Source organism: Arachis stenosperma, chromosome 2 (assembly GCF_014773155.1).
Source record: "Arachis stenosperma cultivar V10309 chromosome 2, arast.V10309.gnm1.PFL2, whole genome shotgun sequence".
Lineage (NCBI taxonomy): Eukaryota > Viridiplantae > Streptophyta > Magnoliopsida > Fabales > Fabaceae > Arachis > Arachis stenosperma.
This window is the reverse complement of record NC_080378.1, coordinates 5,819,761-5,840,764: the sequence shown is the minus strand read 5'-3', so window position 1 is coordinate 5,840,764 and position 21,004 is coordinate 5,819,761. Positions and strand designations below refer to the sequence as shown.

Sequence of the window (21,004 nt, the reverse complement as noted above, 5' to 3'; positions counted from 1 at the left end):
CTTTCTTCGTTCAAAATGATAAAAAAAATTTTGAGTGTAATAAAAATTGGCAAAAGACGAGATTGTTCAATACGGGAAAAAAAGTTTAAAAGGGAGAGATTTCTTTTCGATATATAACAAGCAAGGAGGAAAAGAAAATAAAAAAGCAATTGTGGATTATTGTAAGTTATAATAATAAAATAATGAATCATTTAATAGTATGACCCAAACATGGTTCTCCATATTCCATAACTCCATCTGTCTATTGCCCTCTGAATTAAAAAACAAGGGTCCAATATCACGTCTACAACTATGTGGCCCATTTTGTCAATGGATATACATAGAGCGGATGCCAAAACTTTTCTATCACATACTCTTATCTTCATCTCTTTTTTAAATTCTTATCATCATCTTTTATATCCTAAAGTTGCAAGTTTGCAGTATTACAGTGGATTAATTCTTAATTTGTTGGACTAAAAAATATAGTAAAAAAATGCAAGTTTTCAAATAGCTATTAAGAGTTATATTTTTAACATTTTATTAATAATTATATTTTTAATTTTTTTTAAAATAAAAGTTTTTTTTTAGGTTTATTTGATTTTTTGCATAGATTTTTTGTTAATCTGTTTTATGCTATTTTTTATTTTTTACTTTTGTGGTTCTATAGTTTTTCAAGAATCTAACTCGGTTATGTGATTCTCCAAAAATCTAACTCACTTTTGAAGTTCTCAAAGAATTTAACTCTTGATCTTTCAGACATAAAATTCTGATACCATGTCATAAAATTACACATCCCAAAAATTTAAAATAATAAAAAAATAACATTAATAATTATATATAATATTAAAATTATAAATTAAATACATATAAGATATGCGTATTAATAATTTAATATATATATATATATATATATATATATTTATGTTCTTAATTATTTAAAATTTTATAATTATTTTTATATATAATTTTGATGTAGAACATAAATAAAAAATTTATAATTGATAGATAGACAATATATAAAATTTATCTTTTTTTATATATAAGTTATAATTTATTGATATAAAATTATAGATTATGTTCCTATTATTTGAGCCAGTTTATGAGTTTTTGTTGAACGGAGCTTAAACTTATAAAATAGGCTTGATTGTTAATGAGACGAGTCGTAAGCCAATCTTAATTTTCCTAAACCGATTTTGAGCTTAGTCTAACTCGACTCACTTCCAACCCTAATTACAGTATTTCACTATTCACTTCTTAATTTAAGATTTATAATATGGTAGTACAACTATTTATAGCCTAATCAAGATTATTTTTGGTATTGGACCTGAACAAGTAATCAACCACTTAATAATCCCCATTGGGCCTATTCCAAAATATTACACTATCTAATATTGGGCCTGGCTCTTATGAAGATCACACTCCAAAAATATAAAAATGAGAACAAAGCCTTGAGATGTAAGTCACAACCGAAAGCCTTTGATCTAAGTAAGGTTTGTTGACCCGTTTCTCTTCATAAAAAATGCATTTAGCCATGGCTACATAATTAAACATGGCATATAACATAATAATAGCATAAATATTTAGACTACCCACAATGCTTATGATGAAATTCACTTCAACAAATTCACATACTATAAAGTCTAAAGTAACCAAGTTAAAACAACACTGCCTCAAGTCTATGATTACCAAAATGATATTTGTGTTAATAATAATAATCATAATAATAATAATGGATATACCAAAAACCATGGTTCAAGCTCATATTCTCAGTTTTCTTCTGGCTTTGTTTTCTTGCCATAGTACTGCAGAGCAAATGCAAATCCCAATATCAGCAACGGCAGCACGTATTGCAAGAATTGAAGGACGAATCCGGCCGAGGATTGGTTGCTAGAGGAAGGTGCTAGTGTTGGTGGTGGTGGATTGTGTTTAGCTTTTGCCGGAAGTGTGTTGGTATCTACCTCGCCGACCAAGTATTTTTGCATCATCTCTACAGCAGAGTCACTATGGCCAACATCCTCAAAATCAATGGTAGCATCCTTTGCTGTTATAAACAGACTCATGTGAAAATTCTTAGCTTTTCTCTCTTCTTTTCTAGATTTCAGTATGATCATTTTTATAGCTATGACAGTTTCTTATCAGAAAATGAGTCACACACACATATTAGTATGCATACATGAAAAAAGTTGAAGTATTTTTAACCATCATAACAAGTAAATAAGAAGAGTTTTTTAGTCGAAAATCGCTGATGGAGAAAGAGAATCCAATTACCTGTTGATGTTAGCAAAACTTCGTCGCCTCCTGGATGGTCATCCAAAAATGGGGTAACATCATATGCCTGATACAATGATATGCATGTTATAATTTTCCATACCATCATTTTCTTAAATCTAGCATTTTTTCTTTCAATGGAAATCATCTAATGTTAGATAGTGAATCTAAAAAGATGGTGATCAAAGTTTTCATGGCATCAAAGGACATTAACATGATGTTGCACAGCATATGCATATAAGGTATTGAAGCATAATTGATTAGTCAATACACAATCAAATATTTCCATCATCGATGTTCTTATATAGTCGCGTTTATATGAATTCATAATGCCAACAGTTTCACGGTCCACCCAATTAGTATGTGATGAGGATCAAACTAGAACATGAAGAATCTTTGTGGAGAAAATCTTGACAAATTTGACATCTGGAGTGTAAAATTTGCAAGCATGGACATCTGCGAGGGACGCAACTACCAAACAAAAATTGATTCTAATACTACATGATAGTTATGAACACACAATTCAAATAGTTAGCATGTTGAATTGTAGTTCTAATACTCTCTTCCATCTTACATTAGTTTCCTATCTTTTCAGGACATCCCTCAATTTTCTTTCCCCCTTCAAGCTAATTAATATTCAACACCAAGGGCATGCAACTTGAGAGTTAACATAATCTTGTGGCGTTTAAGTAAACTTGAACAGCAAATTGGGTAAACTTGACGCGATTCGAGTTAATTCCAGCATTTGATAGCCTTATTCAACATACTACAGTTAAGGCAATATCTATAATGAGCAGTGTTGGTTGTGTTCAAACTCAGATAGCAAATGTCATATAGTTTTACAAAGCATTTCAACTCGGCAAGTAAGTGCTAAAATATAAAGAATTTAATTACTATGCACTGACAATATAATTAGATGCTTGTGTAAAACTTTTAAGATAATAGAAAGTTAAGTCAAAGTGTCAAACACTCTTCCTGATGTATCAATACATTTTATTTTATTTTTCGATAACTGAATGCCCAAACAAAATAGAAGAACATCAAGGAAAATACAGAATGAGTCTAACTACCCCACCACTTGAATTCGACTATACTACGTGTACACCAAAATCAGCTACCAAAGTCAGCCACAGGTATAAAATACATGTTGGAATACAAATACACATTGAAAATAAATTAAACCACACATATATCTATACACAAACACATTCATGGCTGATTTTGGTATACAAATAACATTTTTGGCTTGAATTACATGACCATATCACAGACCAAACATTACACACAGGTAAGTACTATGCAGTTTTGCTATATATAACAAATTAACAATACCAACAGAAGGTATCCCTCTTCCCTATCCCTTTTTGACTTCTAGAACCTTCCAATATACATCTATAGGAACCCTATTTTTCAATAAACAATTTCTTAAAATTATTCCTAGTGAATGGAACTGCTCCAAAAGCAGTTAGAAGCCACAGATCAGAGCAAAACAATTTCTCTGTAAATTTACGATCTTTCTTGTAATTCTAAGAGAATCAAAGGCATAGTTACAGAACTAGTAAAATAGTTAGGTTGTGCACTGAAAGAGACTAATCCCATTTCCCTTTGATGCTCTCAATTAGTATTCTCTCTAGTGGTAAAACCCAGAACCTAATATTCCTAGAGATGCCAATCCAGTGTTCCTATAATTCTAGAAATGCCAAATTAACCCAATCATATTGCAATTCAATCCTTGCAAACAGTAAAAATATGTTTTTTTTTTTAATCCTCAAACACATACGAATCAGATATATGTATTCATCTTATTAGAAGCATAGATGAGTACAAATCAGATCCAACCCAAAATCTACAACAGATGAATGTAGAACAACAGATCAAGAATAAGAAGTAATTGTCAAAAGTTAACCTTTCCATTGATTATAAGCCAGCAATCATTCTTGTGATTGTGCTTAGCCACATCTTCAAAAGTAAAAATCTTTGAACTCATGTTGCTTCTGTTACTTCTTCTGACTGTTCACATACAAATCCAAACACACCTCACTTCAAAATTATTCATCAAACCCACTCCATAATAGAGAAAAATAATTTCCAATACTAGAAGATATCAAGAAAAATATCATTCAGAGTACTTTTTCATTTTTATATTTTAAATGGACAAGAAGAGTTTGAAAGAAATGTCTTACATTGAGATGAGTGATGACAATTGACAGAAAAAGTGGATGAGTCAGGCACTTTACCAAGTATTGTGTTTTTATTTTCTAGTGAGATGAGTTAAGAGTTATGACTTATGAGTTATGACTATATAACTTGTGAATCTTATATATTTTTATATTTTTTTAATAAAATCTAAATTTTAATTGGTTATAAGAGTTGTATGCACCTCGTTTTTAACGAGATATTAAAATATAGGTGAGTTACCTTCTTTGAAATTAAAGTTCATTAAATAAAATGACTCACGAAGTAATATTATTAATTACAAATGAATCATACACATTAATTAAAGGTGAGATTTAGCTATCTTGTATAAAAAATAATTTTTTAAGTTTTAAATAGCTTATTCTTAAACAATTTTTATTAGGTAATCATTTTTATTAAGTAAAAAATGTTGCACTCTTTATCAATTAAATTTAGAAAAAGTATAGGGGACCTAAAAAATTTATATTGGGAGAAAAAAATAATATATATTATTATCAAAAGATATATTAATCTAAATTTAAAAAAATAAAAGTGCACATTAATTATTCGAATAAAAAAAATAAAAAAATTACATATAATAAAATAAAACTAAAGATATTTTTTAAAATGTGAAAACGGAAGCTGGAAAAGGGGGTTGCAGAGTTGGAATGGTGAAGAAGAATAGAAAGGGAAGGTAGAGAGAAGATTCTGAAATCTGTTTTGGTAGAGAGAGAAAGTGATGTGGATGAAATGGAAGCTAACAGAATCAGTTAGCAAACCCTGCTTTATATAACAACTTACATGATAAATATCTTAGACTAATTGAATATGCTAACTAATAACTAACTATCAATTATAAATGCTAACTAAGCTAAGTATGCCAATCTGCTATAGCTAATACATTCAGGTAACATGCCCCCTCAAGCTGGCAGTGCTTGGTTGATGAAAATCAAGCATGCCAAGCTTGGACACACAAGAATCAAAAGGAGCAGGGGATAGATGTTTGGTGAATAGGTCCGCCACTTGATCTGTAGTGGTGATTGGTAGGAGATGAAGCAGGCCGCTGAGAAGCTTATCTCAAACAACGTGACAGTCGATATCGATATGTTTGGTGCGTTCGTGGAATACAGGGTTAGCCGCAATATGCCTGGCTGATTGACTATCACAGTACAGGGAGATTGGGAGTTTGTGATCTATGCGGAGGTCCTTCAACAAGTAGTTGAGCCATTGAGCCTCACAGGTGGCCACAGCTAGTGACCTATATTCAGCCTCAGAAGATGATCTGGAAACAGTAGATTGCTTCTTACTCTTCCATGAAATGAGTGAAGAGCCCAAGAAGAAACAAAAACCAGTAATGGAGCGTCGCATGTCGGGGCATTGTGCCCAATCTGAGTCAACAAAGCTAGAAATGCGAAGCTCAGAATCTGCTGCAAAGAATAGCCCCGAGGCCGGAGCTGTTTTGATATAGCGAAGGACACGATATGCTGTTTGGAGGTAAATATTAGATGGTTTGCTGAGAAATTCACTAAGTTTACCCACTGCAAAACTGATATCTGGACGCGTGTTAGTGAGGTACACTAATCTGCCAACCAATCTGCAGTATTGTGATACGTCAGAGAGTAGCGTTCCTGAGTCCTTAGAAAGCTTGAGACTATAATCCATTGGCGTGCTCGCTGGTCTTGTGCCTAATAGGCCACACTCATCCAAGAGATCTAGAGCATACTTCCTCTGATAAAGAGCAATTCCTTTGGAAGTTCTTGCAACTTCAAAGCCAAGAAAATATTTCAAATTCCCTAAGTCCTTAATCTTGAATTGGTGATCAAGGATGGTCTTGATGGATTGAATCTCAGCGAGATCATTTCCAGCAAGGACGAGATCATCAACATAAGCAAGTATCACAGTGAAGGAGGTCTCGGATTTGTGTTTTGTGAACAAAGAATAATCATTCTTCGATTGTTGGTACCTGTGAGCACGAAGAACAGAGCAAAGCTTAAGATTCCACTGCCTACTAACTTGCTTGAGTCCATAGAGGGACTTGTCAAGTTTGCAAACCAAATCGGGAGAGGAGAGCGGTAATCCCGGGGGAGGCTTCATATATACTGTTTCCTTCAACTCACCATGAAGGAATGCGGTGTTTACATCCAATTGGTGGCAGTGCCAACCCTTGATTGCAGTGAGAGCAAGTACCAATCGCACAGTAGTGATCTTAACCACTGGACTGAAAGTGTCCATGTAGTCTAAACCATATCGTTGTGTATAGCCCTTTGCAACCAGGCGTGCTTTGTGCCTCTCTACTGATCTATCAGGATTGAATTTGACTTTGAACACCCAACGGCAGCCAATAGTTTTCTTCCCTGGTGGTAAAGGGGTGAGAGTCCAAGTTTTAGTTTGCTCAAGTGCTAGAAGTTCTGCATTAATGGCATCTTTCCAACAGTCTTTTTGGATGGCTTCTTCATAGGTTTTTGGCTCATTATGTGTGGAAACAGCAAGAGAAAAATTCAATTGGTTAGTGGACATAAAAGAGCAAGACATTGAATCTGAAATTGGATATTTGTATTTTGAAATTGGCATAACTTGTTGAGCAGTGGTATTATTTGCACAATAAAAGTCATTTAGATATGCTGGTGTTCGCCTAGTCCTACTAGACTTCCTAAGAGGTGCAGGGTGAGGTGATGCATGAGTGTCCATGTGAGTATGTGAATGAGACAAGGATGAGGCTTGTGCATTAGGAATTGAGCTTGCAGTGTTATGAGAAATAGAGTCAGTGATGGAAGTCGGTTGATGCTGATGCAGAATTGGAATTGAATGCACATGTTGGTAAAACGAAAGATGATCATGATATGCAAAAGGGTCTATCCATGGGACATGTGATGTGGTTGTGACAGCAGCAGGGTTGACATCTGAAGAGGCAGGGTTGGTTTTGAATGGAAACTCAAACTCATAAAATATGACATTTCTAGAAAGGAAAGTTTGCCTTGTTTTTAGATCATAGAGAAAAAATCCTTTGATCCCTTCTTTATATCCGAGAAAACAACATTTTTGAGCTCGTGCATCTAACTTCTTCCTATTTTGAGTTAAAGTGGATGCAAAGGCAAGACAACGAAAAACTTTGATGTGGTTTAGATCAGGTAATTTGTCATGTAATTTTTGAAAGGGGGAAAGATTTTGTAAAATGGGACTAGGGACTCTATTAATGAGATGCACAGCGTGTGCCACTGCTAGATCCCAAAAAATCTTTGGAACATTTGATTAAAAAAGTAGAGTTCTAGTCACCATAAGAATGTGTTGGTGCTTCCTCTCAGCTATCCCATTTTGTTGAGGGGTTTCCACACAAGACTTTTGCTGTAAAATTCCTTTAGAAGCAAAGAAATTATGCATGCTGAATTCCGGACCGTTATCTGATCTGACATATTTGACGGTTTTTGAAAATTGGGTTTCAACCATTTTAATGAAGTTGGGCAGAATTAATGAAACCTCAGATTTATTTTTCATGAACTTAATCCAAGTAAAACGGCTATTGTCATCGACGATAGTAAGAAAGTACTTAAAACCAGAGGTAGACACAATTGATAGAGGGCCCCAAATATCAAAATGTATTAAATCGAAAGGCGAGTCAGCTATTGAACTACTGATAGGAAAAGGAATTTTCTTCTGCTTTGCAAAATGACAAAGTTCACAAGCTAAAGCATTATTGTTACATTTGATGAAGGAAAAATCTTTTTGCAGTGTTTGCAAAGCTGAATTATTCAAGTGTCCTAGCCTGTTGTGCCATAGTTGTGACTGTTGTGTAGATGAGACCGTGTTCTCACAAGTGTGATGTAGTGTTTGTGATGAATGCTGTGCAATGCAGTGAGCTACAGTTTAATCATTTGAGTGACCCAGTACATATAAACTAGTGCTACTTTTAGCTGTGCCAATCATCTTCAATAGATGGTGGTCCCAAATCTGGCACCATGTATGTGAAAATAAAAATAGACAGTTCAATGCCTTTGTAACTCGTGAAACTGACACCAAATTGAATTTAAAAGTAAGGATGTAAAGAACATTCTCTAAGTAAAAATTTGTATTAAAATTCACTGTACCAGCAATGGTAGTAGTAGCAATAGAGCCATCAGGCATGTGCACAGTAACAGGTTCAATATTTTTGAAAGATTGAAAAGCATTTAGAGAAAAATAAACGTGATCAGTAGCACCTGTGTCCACTACCCAAGTATCTGATCTAAGAAATTTTTGATTGACAGATAATGATGCAGCTAATAAAAGGGTACCTTTGGTGATCTGTAAGTCTTTTGGCTCAGTTGATGTAGTGAGTTGGTTGATAGTTTGATTAGATTGGGTTGACTGTTGTAGGATGGACATTAAAGCAATCCGTTGATCATTGGTCAAGCTATAACTTGGATTCTCACCATTTTTAACAGCAGTTGAAGGTAATGCACTGATTTCATCATTCTCATCAGTGAAAGTGTTATTGATGCTTCCACGTTTCTGCAAATGCGGGGGAAGGCCATGCTTCTTGAAGCATGTATCAACAATGTGTCCCGTTCTGCCACAAAAGGAGCAATGCTTTGTGCTATGAGACCTGCCTGAACTTTTTCTTCTACCATTCACACCCCCCTCTACCTCTGCCTCTGCCTCTGGTGGAATTGTAACCAGAATTAGCAGCGTATAGAATTTGTGAATCTGGAGTGTCAATTGAAGGGCTGAGTTGGCGTTCTTGTTGGGTTAGCATTGCAAACATAGAATCCATGTCAGGGAGGGGTTTCAAGAGCATAATTTGGGTTTTGGCAATTGCAAATTGATCATTGAGGCCACGCAGAAATCTTGCAATGTAGTCTTCATTGCGGTACCGTCGCATTTCTTCCAAACCACAGATACACTTGCTAGTGCAGGTAAGACACATGGGAATTGGCCAGAAGTTATCAATTTCTTCCCAAATTGCTTGCATCTTGGTAAAATAGGAAGTAATTGAAAGATCACCTTGTTTTGCACTATACAGCTCCTCATACAGTTCAGAGACATGGTACAAATCTCCCTGGTAATAACGTTTCTTTAAATCATTCCACAGATCTGAAGCCACCTTTCTCCAGATGACACTCTGAAGAATATCGTGTGAGAGAGATAAGTGTAGCAAAGAGAGGACATAGGTGTTGCAACGGCCCCAAGCCGCATACATTGGATCGGTAACCTCCGGTCGAGGGAGAGAGCCATCAATAAAGGGAATTTTGTTCTTGGACTCGAGCACCAATGAAATCGAGCGGGACCAATTGGTGTAATTTTAAGAATTGAGGCGGAGAGAAATTAAAGGATTACCAGGACTTTCAGCTGGGTGCAAGAAGTATGGACTGTTCTGATCAATAGGAGGATGCACCGTTCCTGAACTCGTGCGATTCTGCAGTTGAGTGAGTTGGAGGAGAAACTGCGAAAGAGTGTTAATATCGACATTGGAAGCTGCAGTGGAGCTGACGTCACTGTGAGTGGAATCCATTGAAGAGAAAAAGCAAGAATGTGAGGAGAATCCAAGAGATGAAGATTGGAGGTGATTCGGTACAAAAACAGATCACGATTAATGAACAAATTCTGTCGAATGAGTGCAAAAGAAGGGGAAAGAACGAAGACGAAAGCAATTCCAAGACATGATTCCCTAACTCGCTGATCGGAACACTATTACCGAAACCCTAGAGATTCCATGAACAGCTCTCATCAGTCTCTACTGTGTGAGTCTGGGAAAGATGTTGGATCTGGAGGTAGATGAAGAAGCTTAGAATATGGAAGATGCCCGGGATTACTTCCGGCGATGATACCATGTGAAAACGGAAGCTGGAAAAGGGGGTTGCAGAGTTGGAATGGTGAAGAAGAATAGAAAGGGAAGGTAGAGAGAAGATTCTGAAATCTGTTTTGGTAGAGAGAGAAAGTGATGTGGATGAAATGGAAGCTAACAGAATCAGTTAGCAAACCCTGCTTTATATAACAACTTACATGATAAATATCTTAGACTAATTGAATATGCTAACTAGTAACTAACTATCAATTATAAATGCTAACTAAGCTAAGTATGCCAATCTGCTATAGCTAATACATTCAGGTAACATAAAATATTTTTTGATTATTATTTCTATAAATAAAAGATATATATTCTAAATTTGTAAAGTGATCAATTGACTTTAGAAATTTATATGCAACATAATTACATATACTAAAATAGAACGAAGGATAAACAAATAAATAATAAGGATCACTAAATTGAGAATAAAATAAAAGATATAAATTTATAAAGAGAATAAAAAAATAGATTAATACCTAAACTATAATTGCTTGAATTATAATTTGTAATTGAAATTAACAAAAAGAGAAACAATAAAATTGAAAGATATATAGAGTCATAAAGAGTTATATTAAAAAAATAGAGAATTTAAAATTTACTTTTTGATGAAGAAAAAATACCACTAAAAAAATAGAAAAAGAAGGTTGAAACTAAGAAGTGGATTTAAGAGAATAAAGGAGCGATGACGGCTGGGATTTGAGAATGAGAGAAGACTAAATTTGATTAGGTTAACTAATAGTCAAAATGATAGAAAAATAAAGTGGATTTGAGGCTTTAAATAATTGGGATAAATTTATTTGTAATGGAATCATTTAAAATTTAAAATGAGGGCATATTATATATGTATATATTTAAAAAAAAACAGTGGGGACAAATGCCCCCTAATACACCACCTGGGTCCGTCCCTGTGTATAGGAGAACAACATTTTTTCTCAACGACATAAATAATAAGTTAAAAAAGGAAAGTTAATTTTAATTTCAAAAATTAAATTTTGAATTAATTAGGTTTAATAATAATTTTGAATTTTTTTTAATTTTTGTCGCAACCACTCTCTCGCAATTCTGTGTCACCGCCGTCGCTGCTGTATCGCAACTTCGGTGCCTCCCAAAACTGCTGTCTCGTTAGTTGTTTCTTATCAACTAAATCGGATGTTCATTTTACTATGTATACGGATGGTTCTTTTCGTTTTAAAGTGGATATTTATTTGGGTATACCATTGTTATTTTACTAGATTTTCTTGATTCTGCATGCACATGCTCCGCAGGATATCATTTTACTATTTATGCGGATAGTTCTTTTCACTAGGATGTGGATGTTTATTTGTGTCATACCATTTGAGTGAAATAAGACGAGGACGAAGTAGAGACGCGTCGCGTCGTCGCGGTACAACTGTATGATGGGCCGGGCGGCCTTCTTCCTTGGCAGGAATGCGCGTCGCAGGGAGCAGTAGAGCGGTGCAGTTGTGCGTAGCGTAGTGGGGTGATTGGCGGCCTTCTCACTCGTCATAAATGCGCGGCTGTTGGGAACAGGTGCACAGTGCCGCTGTGGAGAGCAAAGACGGAGGTAGCAACGACACTTTGCAGGCTTTAGGGGAGATGGAGATGCAATGGTGCGGCGTGGAAGAGAGGCGACGATGCGGCGTGGAAAGACAGTAGTGCGGCGTGGAGCAGCGACAGAAGAACGTCTTTGTTCTAGGCGAGGTGGCGATGACGACACACTGCAACTTCTTGACCGATAAAGGTGGACGGTGTTTTAAAGAAGGTGGCAATGAGAGGCTGCAGTGAAAATAGGGTTTAGAATTTGGTGTGGATGAAAATAGGTAATGAAAAAGGTGAAAGGTAAAAGTGAAATTAGGTTGGAATGTTTTTTCTTAGTTATTGGACCTAGAAGTACAGTCTCTTGTTCACGTTGTTTATCCCTCCCATTATCTATTTAGCAAAATTTTATCATTAAAATCACTCAAGTTATGAATTGAATAGCTCTCAATCTTAAGTATTACATCACCTTCACACACTCATACACGTATTTAAAAATTTTATCTACTACTCGACCATTGTTAGAATTCAAATTCGAATGTAACATATTAAAACACAATATATTTAATCACTCAATTAAAACCTCAGTTACAAGATGGTTATTTTTTATATTTGAGCTTGCAAGTTGGTTGTCTAAAACACATGATAGGAAAATTTTGTTTTGGTCAGGCGTGACCCATTAATGTAAATGAGGTTTTTTGTGTGTGTATAGATTATTGCTAGCCGTCCATGCCTTAGCCTTGTTACAAGCTGATTATTTTGGAGATGCTTAATTTTTTTAAGTCTTATTGGGCCTTTGATGGATCTACTCTTAGGCCCAAACTATTAAAAATCTGTTAAAATTGTAATATAATGTTCAAACAGTGTGTAAAATACTTATTCTTTTACCAGATTCATCTACATGGCAATTTGGCAACAGTGTGTAAAATATTTTCACCTCCTTTCACTTTGGAATTTTTTGTTTTTCTCTCTGTTTTTACTTTTTAGTTTCCCTATCCGATTATTCTATTCTTCTGATAAGACAAACATTAAGTAACAATCTTGTAGGTACTCACATCACATAGCAGGCAGAAAAAAATAATATGTGATTTATTGATTTATTGTGATGAACAATTAAGATTGATGGAGAAATAAATTTATTTTGTTGACTGATTTTCCTATTTTTTTTTCCGGGAGGAACCTTTGTTTATTTCCACCCTACAATATTAGTTCAAGAAAAATTAAAAATAAATAAATAAATAAATACAAATTATGTGGCTATTAATCTGCTCATTTTTTTAATTAAATATGAATAAATAATCAAATACAAAATAATTAAGATAATAAGTATATTACTCTATCTTTCAATAATTGATCATTAGTTTCAAAATGTTAGATAATAATAATAATAATAAAGCATAGATATACGATAAAATTAAATAATAAGTCTCAAAGTTAAGCCTAGATTAAACGAAGAGCCAAGTTTAAACCTAATTCATACATATATAATTGAGACATGGATCCACATTCTTAGGTCAAATCAAAGTCAAAGCCAAACAAACAGAGGAATAATCACGAATTACAAAATCACACAGTTCAAGGCATTTCTCATATATAATACACTAATAATAATGATAATAATAATATTTTATATTTAAAATTTTACAATATATATAGTGAACAAAACTACATCTCCACATAATAAATAGAGGGGAATCTCCCACAGAGCTTAGCAATGCATAGCTGGTGCCTGTAAAAGTCATCAGAGAAAAAAAAAACAAAAAGCAAACAAATAAGTAAATAAATTGATTAATAAATAAATTTAATTTTAATACACTGTTAATATAAAATAATTTTAAATTAATAAAAATAATTACTTTTTTATTCTGATTGCGTAAATAATTATCTAAAAAATTAATATAATTATATAATTATATAAAATATTTTATACTGTCAATATCAAAATTAAATTTTTAATAAATAATGTTAGATTACATTATTTTGACCTTTTTGTTTGGATTTTTTATTAGTTATTTGTGTAAGGTGGGCCTAAGCATATAAATGATTGGCTGGTTATTATGACATACATGGAATTGAATATGACCTTTGGGAAACATATATTTCTCAAGCATGGACCTATGTATCTTCCCTCAAGATGCATGAATAATGATATTAAAGAATTAGGCCCTTTTCATGTGTATTTTGTGATGATCCAACATATATACAAATAAAGAAAACTGGAGTGAAAAACATTTGGTAGGGTACGGTTGAGATAAGATCATATCAATAATAATTATGGGCTCTGATGAATTGACATATTAATAATAGGCCTAAAGAAAATTAATGTTTTTAATGAGTTAAAAAATTAAACCCATCATATCATGACCAAAAAAAAAAAAAAAACCATCATATTGAGTCCCTTTTTCCATCTCTCAGAACAATTTGCACCCACAAGTTTATGATAACTACATGAACTTATCTATTTGTCTTGTTGAAAAAAACCAAAGAAAAAAAATTTCCATATATTTAAAGACATACACTTCACACTTCATCAATACCTTAATAAAAAATATTCAGTATACCCTAAAATTAGCCATTATATATTTATATATAAATATATACGTAATTTAATTATTTTTAATATTTTATATTAATAATTAATTTTAATATATATCTAATATGATTATATTTTAATATATGAAAACATAGTACCAACCACAATATTTGGTTTTTCCATAAATCTTCCTCCAAGAAAAAAAAAAAATAAATTACAAAAAAAAAAGGAATTAGGAGTTAATATAGTAACATTCACCTTAAATTGGAATACAATATATTGAAGCCTTGCGGCCTTCCTTCTTCTTAGTGTGATTACCATCAATGGATTCCTTCTTTTCTGGTTTTTGATTCTTGGCATCGAAATCCGGGTGGATTTTCCTCTTTAACATTTTCTTCATGAGCTATAAGGACATTTAATCACAACAAATTATACTTAATGAAAGACTAATTTTCATGAAAATGCATGCCGCTTAGTACATATATATCTGAATTAGTTTATGTTCCGAGTTCGAAATAATCTATGGAATTAGAAATGTTGCAAATTGATTGTTATTTATATAAAATTATTAACTATCACTACTTAGCTACTTAATCTTTATCAACAACAATATTGTTAAAATTTTGTAGTAAGCTTTAATAAATATCATGGATAACAAAATTTATGAGTAGATTTTATTTTAAAAGGTTAAAAAATTCAGGTTTAAATAAGTTTTATAAAATACTCAATTTTTGGTTTTGATAGCATAACATTTAAAATTAAAGATATTTATTTTAGTCTTTGTTATTAGTTTGATCCGTTAAGTGTTGATATAACAAGTTAAATATTGACAAATTAAAATACTAATGATAGAAATTAAAATAGAGACCTTTTAAAATTTACAAGACTAAAATTAAAAGAAAAATTTTATAAAATCTAAAAACTTAATTATGCCAATTTTATGTTAACAAAAGAAAGGAATCCATTACTTACAAAACACAATTTTGACTAGGTCAACCTTTGCAAAATTTATTGGGTCTCTTGATTTTCATACATAGTCAATTAACGAAACATTAGAGAATTTCTTCATATTCCTAAACCACGTACATAATTATTCACTTATATCATTTTAAAATATAATAAATACAAATTAGTTATAAATTATAATTTAGTTTCATATACTATCAATATAAAAAATGCTACTCTAACAACTAATTATATACTGTCACATTAATAAAATTAACTAATTTTTAAATATATTATAAACTTGTTTACACTTTTAGAATATAAAAAATATTAAACATTTTTGACATATTAAGCAATACTTACTTTCTTGATATCTTTCATTGGTTGAGGATTATCCTTGACATTGGGAAGAAGCTTCTTTGCAAAAGACTTTCCATGCTTTACTTTAAGGTTTGATTTTTCATCATCAATTGACTCAACCAAGATTTTTGTGGGGCCCATCATTTTCTTCTTAACTTCAGAATCAGCCAAGAATAGATCAGCTAGTGTGATCCTTTCCCCTCTCACAATCTTCTTCTTTTGATCATCAAAATCATCACTCTCTCCATCATCATCATTGGATTCATCAGCAAGAACAATTTCATTGTTCATCAACACTTCTTCTTTGGTGATAACATTAAAATTAGCATCAATCATAATTTGGTTTGCACCACCACCAACAAGAACTTCTTCTTCTTCTTCTTCATCATCATCAAAGTTATTGTTGTGATGTTCAAATGTGTTGAGCATCAATGGATTCACTTCCTCATCATCATTTTCAGCATAATCATCAAAAACATTATTATTATTATTATTTTTATTTAACCCTTCATCACCACCTAATAATTTTTTATCTTGAACTTGCAAACCAAAGTATTCTTTGTGATCATAACCAAGTGTTCCAATGGTTAGAATCCCATCTTTCCAACCACCAAGCATGTTAGTAAGTGCAACTTGTTTCAACAAAGCTACTTCATTATCCCCAACAACCTTATTATCATCATTGCTTATTGTAACTTCATTCTTTTTCATATCTGAAGCAAACCCATCTAAGAACAAAAAAAGAATAATAATAAATAAATTGAATTTAGAGCTATAAATTAAATTAAATTAAATATGAATTGTTTAATTTGTTCATTAAGGTATTTGTTTGAAAATCAATGAGAGTATATATATGTAGAATTGAAGTTTTAAGTTTTAGAAGATCAAACCCTTTGGAGGTTTATGATTGAACCGCTTGTGCACCCAATTGAAGATCTGTGATAAATTAATAAACAACAATTGAAGAAGATCAAATTAATTAAAGAAATAATAATACCATAGGCCTATAGTAGTTAGTTAGGACTAACACAAAAATGTGACTATCCAAAATAAATTAAGTAGTAACTAAAAGTAAAGCAAAATAAACTAAATTTACAATGCAATATAGAATTTTTAAATATATAAATATGCATGGTTTGAATCACCTTCATATTGTTTTTCTTCTTAGAAAAGTTGGACAAAGAAAGGGTTAGTTTGCCAGTGCTTTATATATATGGAATTTGAGAAACTATATGAACATGTGAATATGAAAACACATGAACGGGGCCAAAATAGATGGTTGAACTAGAATGTGCCACGTGGACAACTGGTACCTACATTACATTTTGGTTAAGAGATAGCAATTGAAATAATCTCTTAATTTTAACTTAATAATAAAAATAATCTCCCAGTTTTTTAACTAATCGAAATAATTGCTTAGTTTTAAACCGTATATAATAAAATCCTTTCGTTAATCATCAAGTTAATGCTATTAATGAAGGAGTCCACTTTAATAAAAACACTAAAAATATTTTTTTAAAAGATATTTATATGTGTTATGTTATTATTGGGAATTTTTATTAAATTGGTTAATAATTTATTTTTTAATAAATTAGAATAAAATTGATTTATTATAGTAATAATTATAAACTCAATTGAATGCATTATAATTATTAGACTCAATTTGATCCGATCGAATTACATAATCTAAACCAAATATCTTTAAATTTTTTGATAAAAAGACAAATATATTCCTAATTTTTTGTTTTGAGGACATTTAAATTTCTAAAAATTTAAAAATACAATTAAATCCTTAAAAAAAATTTGGGTTTATTATTATTATTATAAAAAAATCGATTTTATTTTAATTTATTAAAAAATTTAAAAATAATTAATTATTAATATGTTCAATAATAATAGGATTACATAAACGTCTTTACAAAAAGATGTTTTACACATCTTTATGAAAGTGAAACTCATACATAAGCTGTTAATATTAAATGGGTAATGCTAAGGAGACAAAAAAAAAAAACAGTTAAAACTTGCCTTATTTAACATTTATTAATTATCGTAACAATTAATGAATACTAAATAAAGCAAATTATGATTAATTTTGGCTGATTTTCTTTGATTACCAAACATTTCTCATATTAAATATGCTAGCACGCATGATAGGATTAAATTGATTAAACAACTCTAAACTCGTATATATTCTCTTCGATAATATTAAGTCTATAAAAGAAACGGTCAGAATTTGTTTAATTTAATATTAATTAATTATTATAATTAGATAAATTATAATTATTTTCGATTAATTTTTTTTATTATCAAATATTTTCGATATTCTTTTATTATTTTCTTTTTTTTTTTCATCAGATCTATAACAATTCAACCAACATCTCTATTCCATCAAAGACTCTCCTACCAACCATAAACAGTAGTGCTTCTATTTCCTTCATAAATTAATCCACCATACTATATGAATCAACAAAATGAAATTATCCCAACTACAAACACCATTAGTTTAACAATCTTGAGACTAGTCTCTAAACTCCCTATTTGGGGAGCAACTCTTAGCTAGCTAAGGTGGCGAAAATGAATTTCATGTAGGTTTTCTCCAACGTGATCAAAACTTCCCATGGCTTATGTTCACTCATATTTCGGGTTGTGGAGATGTTGTTATAATGAATTCTATTACGACTCTTCATCTTGGTAAGAGCTCTCTTTTCAGATACTGAGGAGAAAGAGTTTGGATTTATTACACTGAAAGAAGAAGATAATGACATACGTAGAATTTTTTTTAATAGTGTTAACTTGGTAATTGCATGATAGAAGAAGTATTTAATTTATGTTTTAAAATTAAGAGACTATTTTGATTAGTTAAAAAACTAGAAGAAGATATTGATTATTGAATTAAAAATTAGAAGAATATATCAATTATTATATTGTATTATGTGATTGAATATGTGATTGAATGTATTACACTATAGTAATAATATATTAAAATTAAATTCATAAATATAACTAATAAAAGTTTTGTGCATGACTAATTAGCGTACTAATTAAATAATGTGATAAAATCAATAGGATAGGATTTTTTTAATTCATTGGATAATAATATGTTGTACTAGTCACCATCCATCATAGTCCTGTCAAGTTTATCTTTGAAGAATCCTAAGTAAGTCAACAAGAAAATGCTCAACTGCTCAATTAGAAATTAAACCAACAGTTACCTAATACAAATATGAATTTTGTGGCCCTTGTTAAAATTCACAAGTAAAAATGTTTTATGATAAAACCAATACATTCTAACAAAGAGAATGATTATTGAACTCAAGTGAAATTAAAATAACTTGTGGAAATACTTGGCTGAGAAAAATGAGAATTGTTATTCTATATATACACTAAAGTTGTGGATCATGTATATAGTTGTGAATTTGAACACTAAATTGTCCGAGAATAATAATCAATTATTTGACTGTGAGATATATTGCTGGTTGTTGCACAGTCACGTTGTTGAACTGCTTGCTCTTGTTATTTTCTATTCCATCGCAATGCATGAAAAACTACTCTTATATATATGCCTCTTCACTAGGGTTTCGTGCTTTTTTTGTTGACAGATACATGACCTATACCATAACGGAACAAAATTCTGTAAGATAAGAGAATGGTAAAGTAATAAAATAAAAAATAATTAATATAAATTAGTCTACTAGTTAGTTTATTAGTTTATTTAATTTAGTAGGGTTTGAATTTTACTTTGTGCATGTAGTAACCTATTATTTAGCGACAAATTCTTAACCGAATTCTGTAACAGCCCAAACCACGCGCTAGCACGATATTGTCCGCTTTGGCATACAAGGTCTCACGGTTTTGTCTTTGACGATAGGGATGCTAGCCGAAGCCCCCCACACTCACTCGTCAAAACGCGTCATGCTAGGGAGAGGTATCCACACTCTTATAAGGCATTTGTTCCCTTCCCCAACCGATGTGGGACCTTACAATCCACCCCCTAAGGGAGCCCAACGCCCTCGCTGGCACATCGATCCGGGTTCTGGATTTGATACCATTTGTAACAGCCCAGACCACTCGCTAGCACAATATTGTCCGCTTTGGCACACAAGGCCTCACGGTTTTGCATTTGACGATAGGGATGCTAGCCAAAACACCCCACACTCACTTGTCAAAACGCGTCATGCTATGGGGAGGTATCCACACATTTATAAGACATGCTTCGTTCCCCTCCCCAACCGATGTGGGACCTTACAAATTCAGATTTATGATAAATTAGTTTTTAATTTACCGGGTTGAAAAATGTCATGAGAAATAAAAAAAATTATCATTAAATTTGTAACTTTTATCATTTATAAATTTTATTATTTTGATTTAAAAGTGATTAGATTTTTTATTAGTTTTTCATTTTAGAAAAGTTTGATCGTAATAAAGTTCATGTTAAATTTTAATTCATGATGAGTTAATTATCAAGAAGTATCTATCTCATCATCATGTGTGGTGTTGTTGATATATCTAATATCTATAGGGTAGTTTGCGGATGAGAATTACCAATCCATGAAATTTCAACATTGAAGGAGACATTGACCAAATTAAATGTATGCTATTTGATGCTACAACAATTAAGTTATACATTGGATATTAATAATGCTAAAGAGTAGATAAAGTAAGGTTATGCATGCTTCCATGACTTATCAAAGTCTCTATGTCCGAGTAAGATATTTCCTTTCACTATGTTTACAACTTCACATGCATGAATATGGTGGGGCAATGCAAGTGGGCGTCTTGGCACTACATACCCTAAAGCTACTTTCATTGCATATACGAATATATGGGACTTCTTTTTCAATTATTTTTTACAACAATATATAAATATTAAAGTATTATTACCCATTTTCGCTTATGGTTAAATTCCCATGCAAAGCAAATTAAAATAATCCTCATTAAATTAATTCTTTTAAAAATTTAAGTAAATAAAAAAATATATCAATGATTATATTTTTAACATATTTTTTTACGTAAATTTTTTTTTAGAATTTGCATAAATTATTTTTATATTGGATCGAGCTCTTAACTTTTAGGTTATAGAATCTCTGATAATATCACGAAATTACTTCGTTCTCATAAAAATTTAAACTAATAAAAAGAGGTATATGAAGTTATATCTCTAAAACTATTTTTTTTACCTTCGTCAATTATATATATTTTTTGAATATATATATATATATATATATATATTGTAGCTACAATAGTAGTGTTATGTTTGTGGTCTAAGAATGAAAACAATAAGCTAAGTCCAACAATGCCTATCTTCTCAAATGTACTGGTAATAAGACTCGGTCTATAATTTAATGTCCTGAAACAATGTGCATAATAAATTTGAAAGTAGCTCCATT

The 21,004-nt window shown here is 31.6% G+C and overlaps 2 protein-coding genes across 2 annotated transcripts; both read right to left on the bottom strand.

The window, feature by feature from the left end:
* Positions 1-1,445: 1,445 nt before the first annotated feature.
* Positions 1,446-4,584, bottom strand: LOC130962340 (cytochrome B5-like). The gene is made up of 4 exons (XM_057888560.1): positions 4,431-4,584; positions 4,154-4,257; positions 2,248-2,314; positions 1,446-2,020 (listed from the first exon to the last, which is right to left on the bottom strand). The coding sequence occupies exons 2-4, from the start codon at positions 4,232-4,234 to the stop codon at positions 1,746-1,748; spliced, it is 423 nt and encodes a 140-aa protein (XP_057744543.1). The 5' UTR covers positions 4,235-4,257; positions 4,431-4,584; the 3' UTR covers positions 1,446-1,745.
* An 8,673-nt stretch (positions 4,585-13,257) lies between these two features.
* LOC130962068 (protein TILLER ANGLE CONTROL 1-like) lies at positions 13,258-16,798 on the bottom strand. The gene is made up of 5 exons (XM_057888156.1): positions 16,763-16,798; positions 16,508-16,553; positions 15,621-16,345; positions 14,571-14,715; positions 13,258-13,508 (listed from the first exon to the last, which is right to left on the bottom strand). Exons 1-4 carry the CDS (start codon positions 16,766-16,768, stop codon positions 14,572-14,574), a joined length of 921 nt encoding a protein of 306 aa, XP_057744139.1. The 5' UTR covers positions 16,769-16,798; the 3' UTR covers positions 13,258-13,508; position 14,571.
* Positions 16,799-21,004: the final 4,206 nt, after the last annotated feature.

Bases quoted from the DNA above. Each gene is read 5' to 3' on its own strand.
- LOC130962340 (XM_057888560.1), bottom strand. From the start codon at position 4,234: ATGAGTTCAAAGATTTTTACTTTTGAAGATGTGGCTAAGCACAATCAC. The intron at 2,315-4,153 runs GTTAACTTTTGA...TCATTGTATCAG, and splicing joins GGCTTATAATCAATGGAAAG to GCATATGATGTTACCCCATT. The intron at 2,021-2,247 runs GTAATTGGATTC...TGTTTATAACAG, and splicing joins AGTTTTGCTAACATCAACAG to CAAAGGATGCTACCATTGAT.
- LOC130962068 (XM_057888156.1), bottom strand. The intron at 16,346-16,507 runs GTTTGATCTTCT...TTTTGTTCTTAG, and splicing joins CAATCATAAACCTCCAAAGG to ATGGGTTTGCTTCAGATATG. The intron at 14,716-15,620 runs GTAAGTATTGCT...ATGTCCTTATAG, and splicing joins CAATGAAAGATATCAAGAAA to CTCATGAAGAAAATGTTAAA.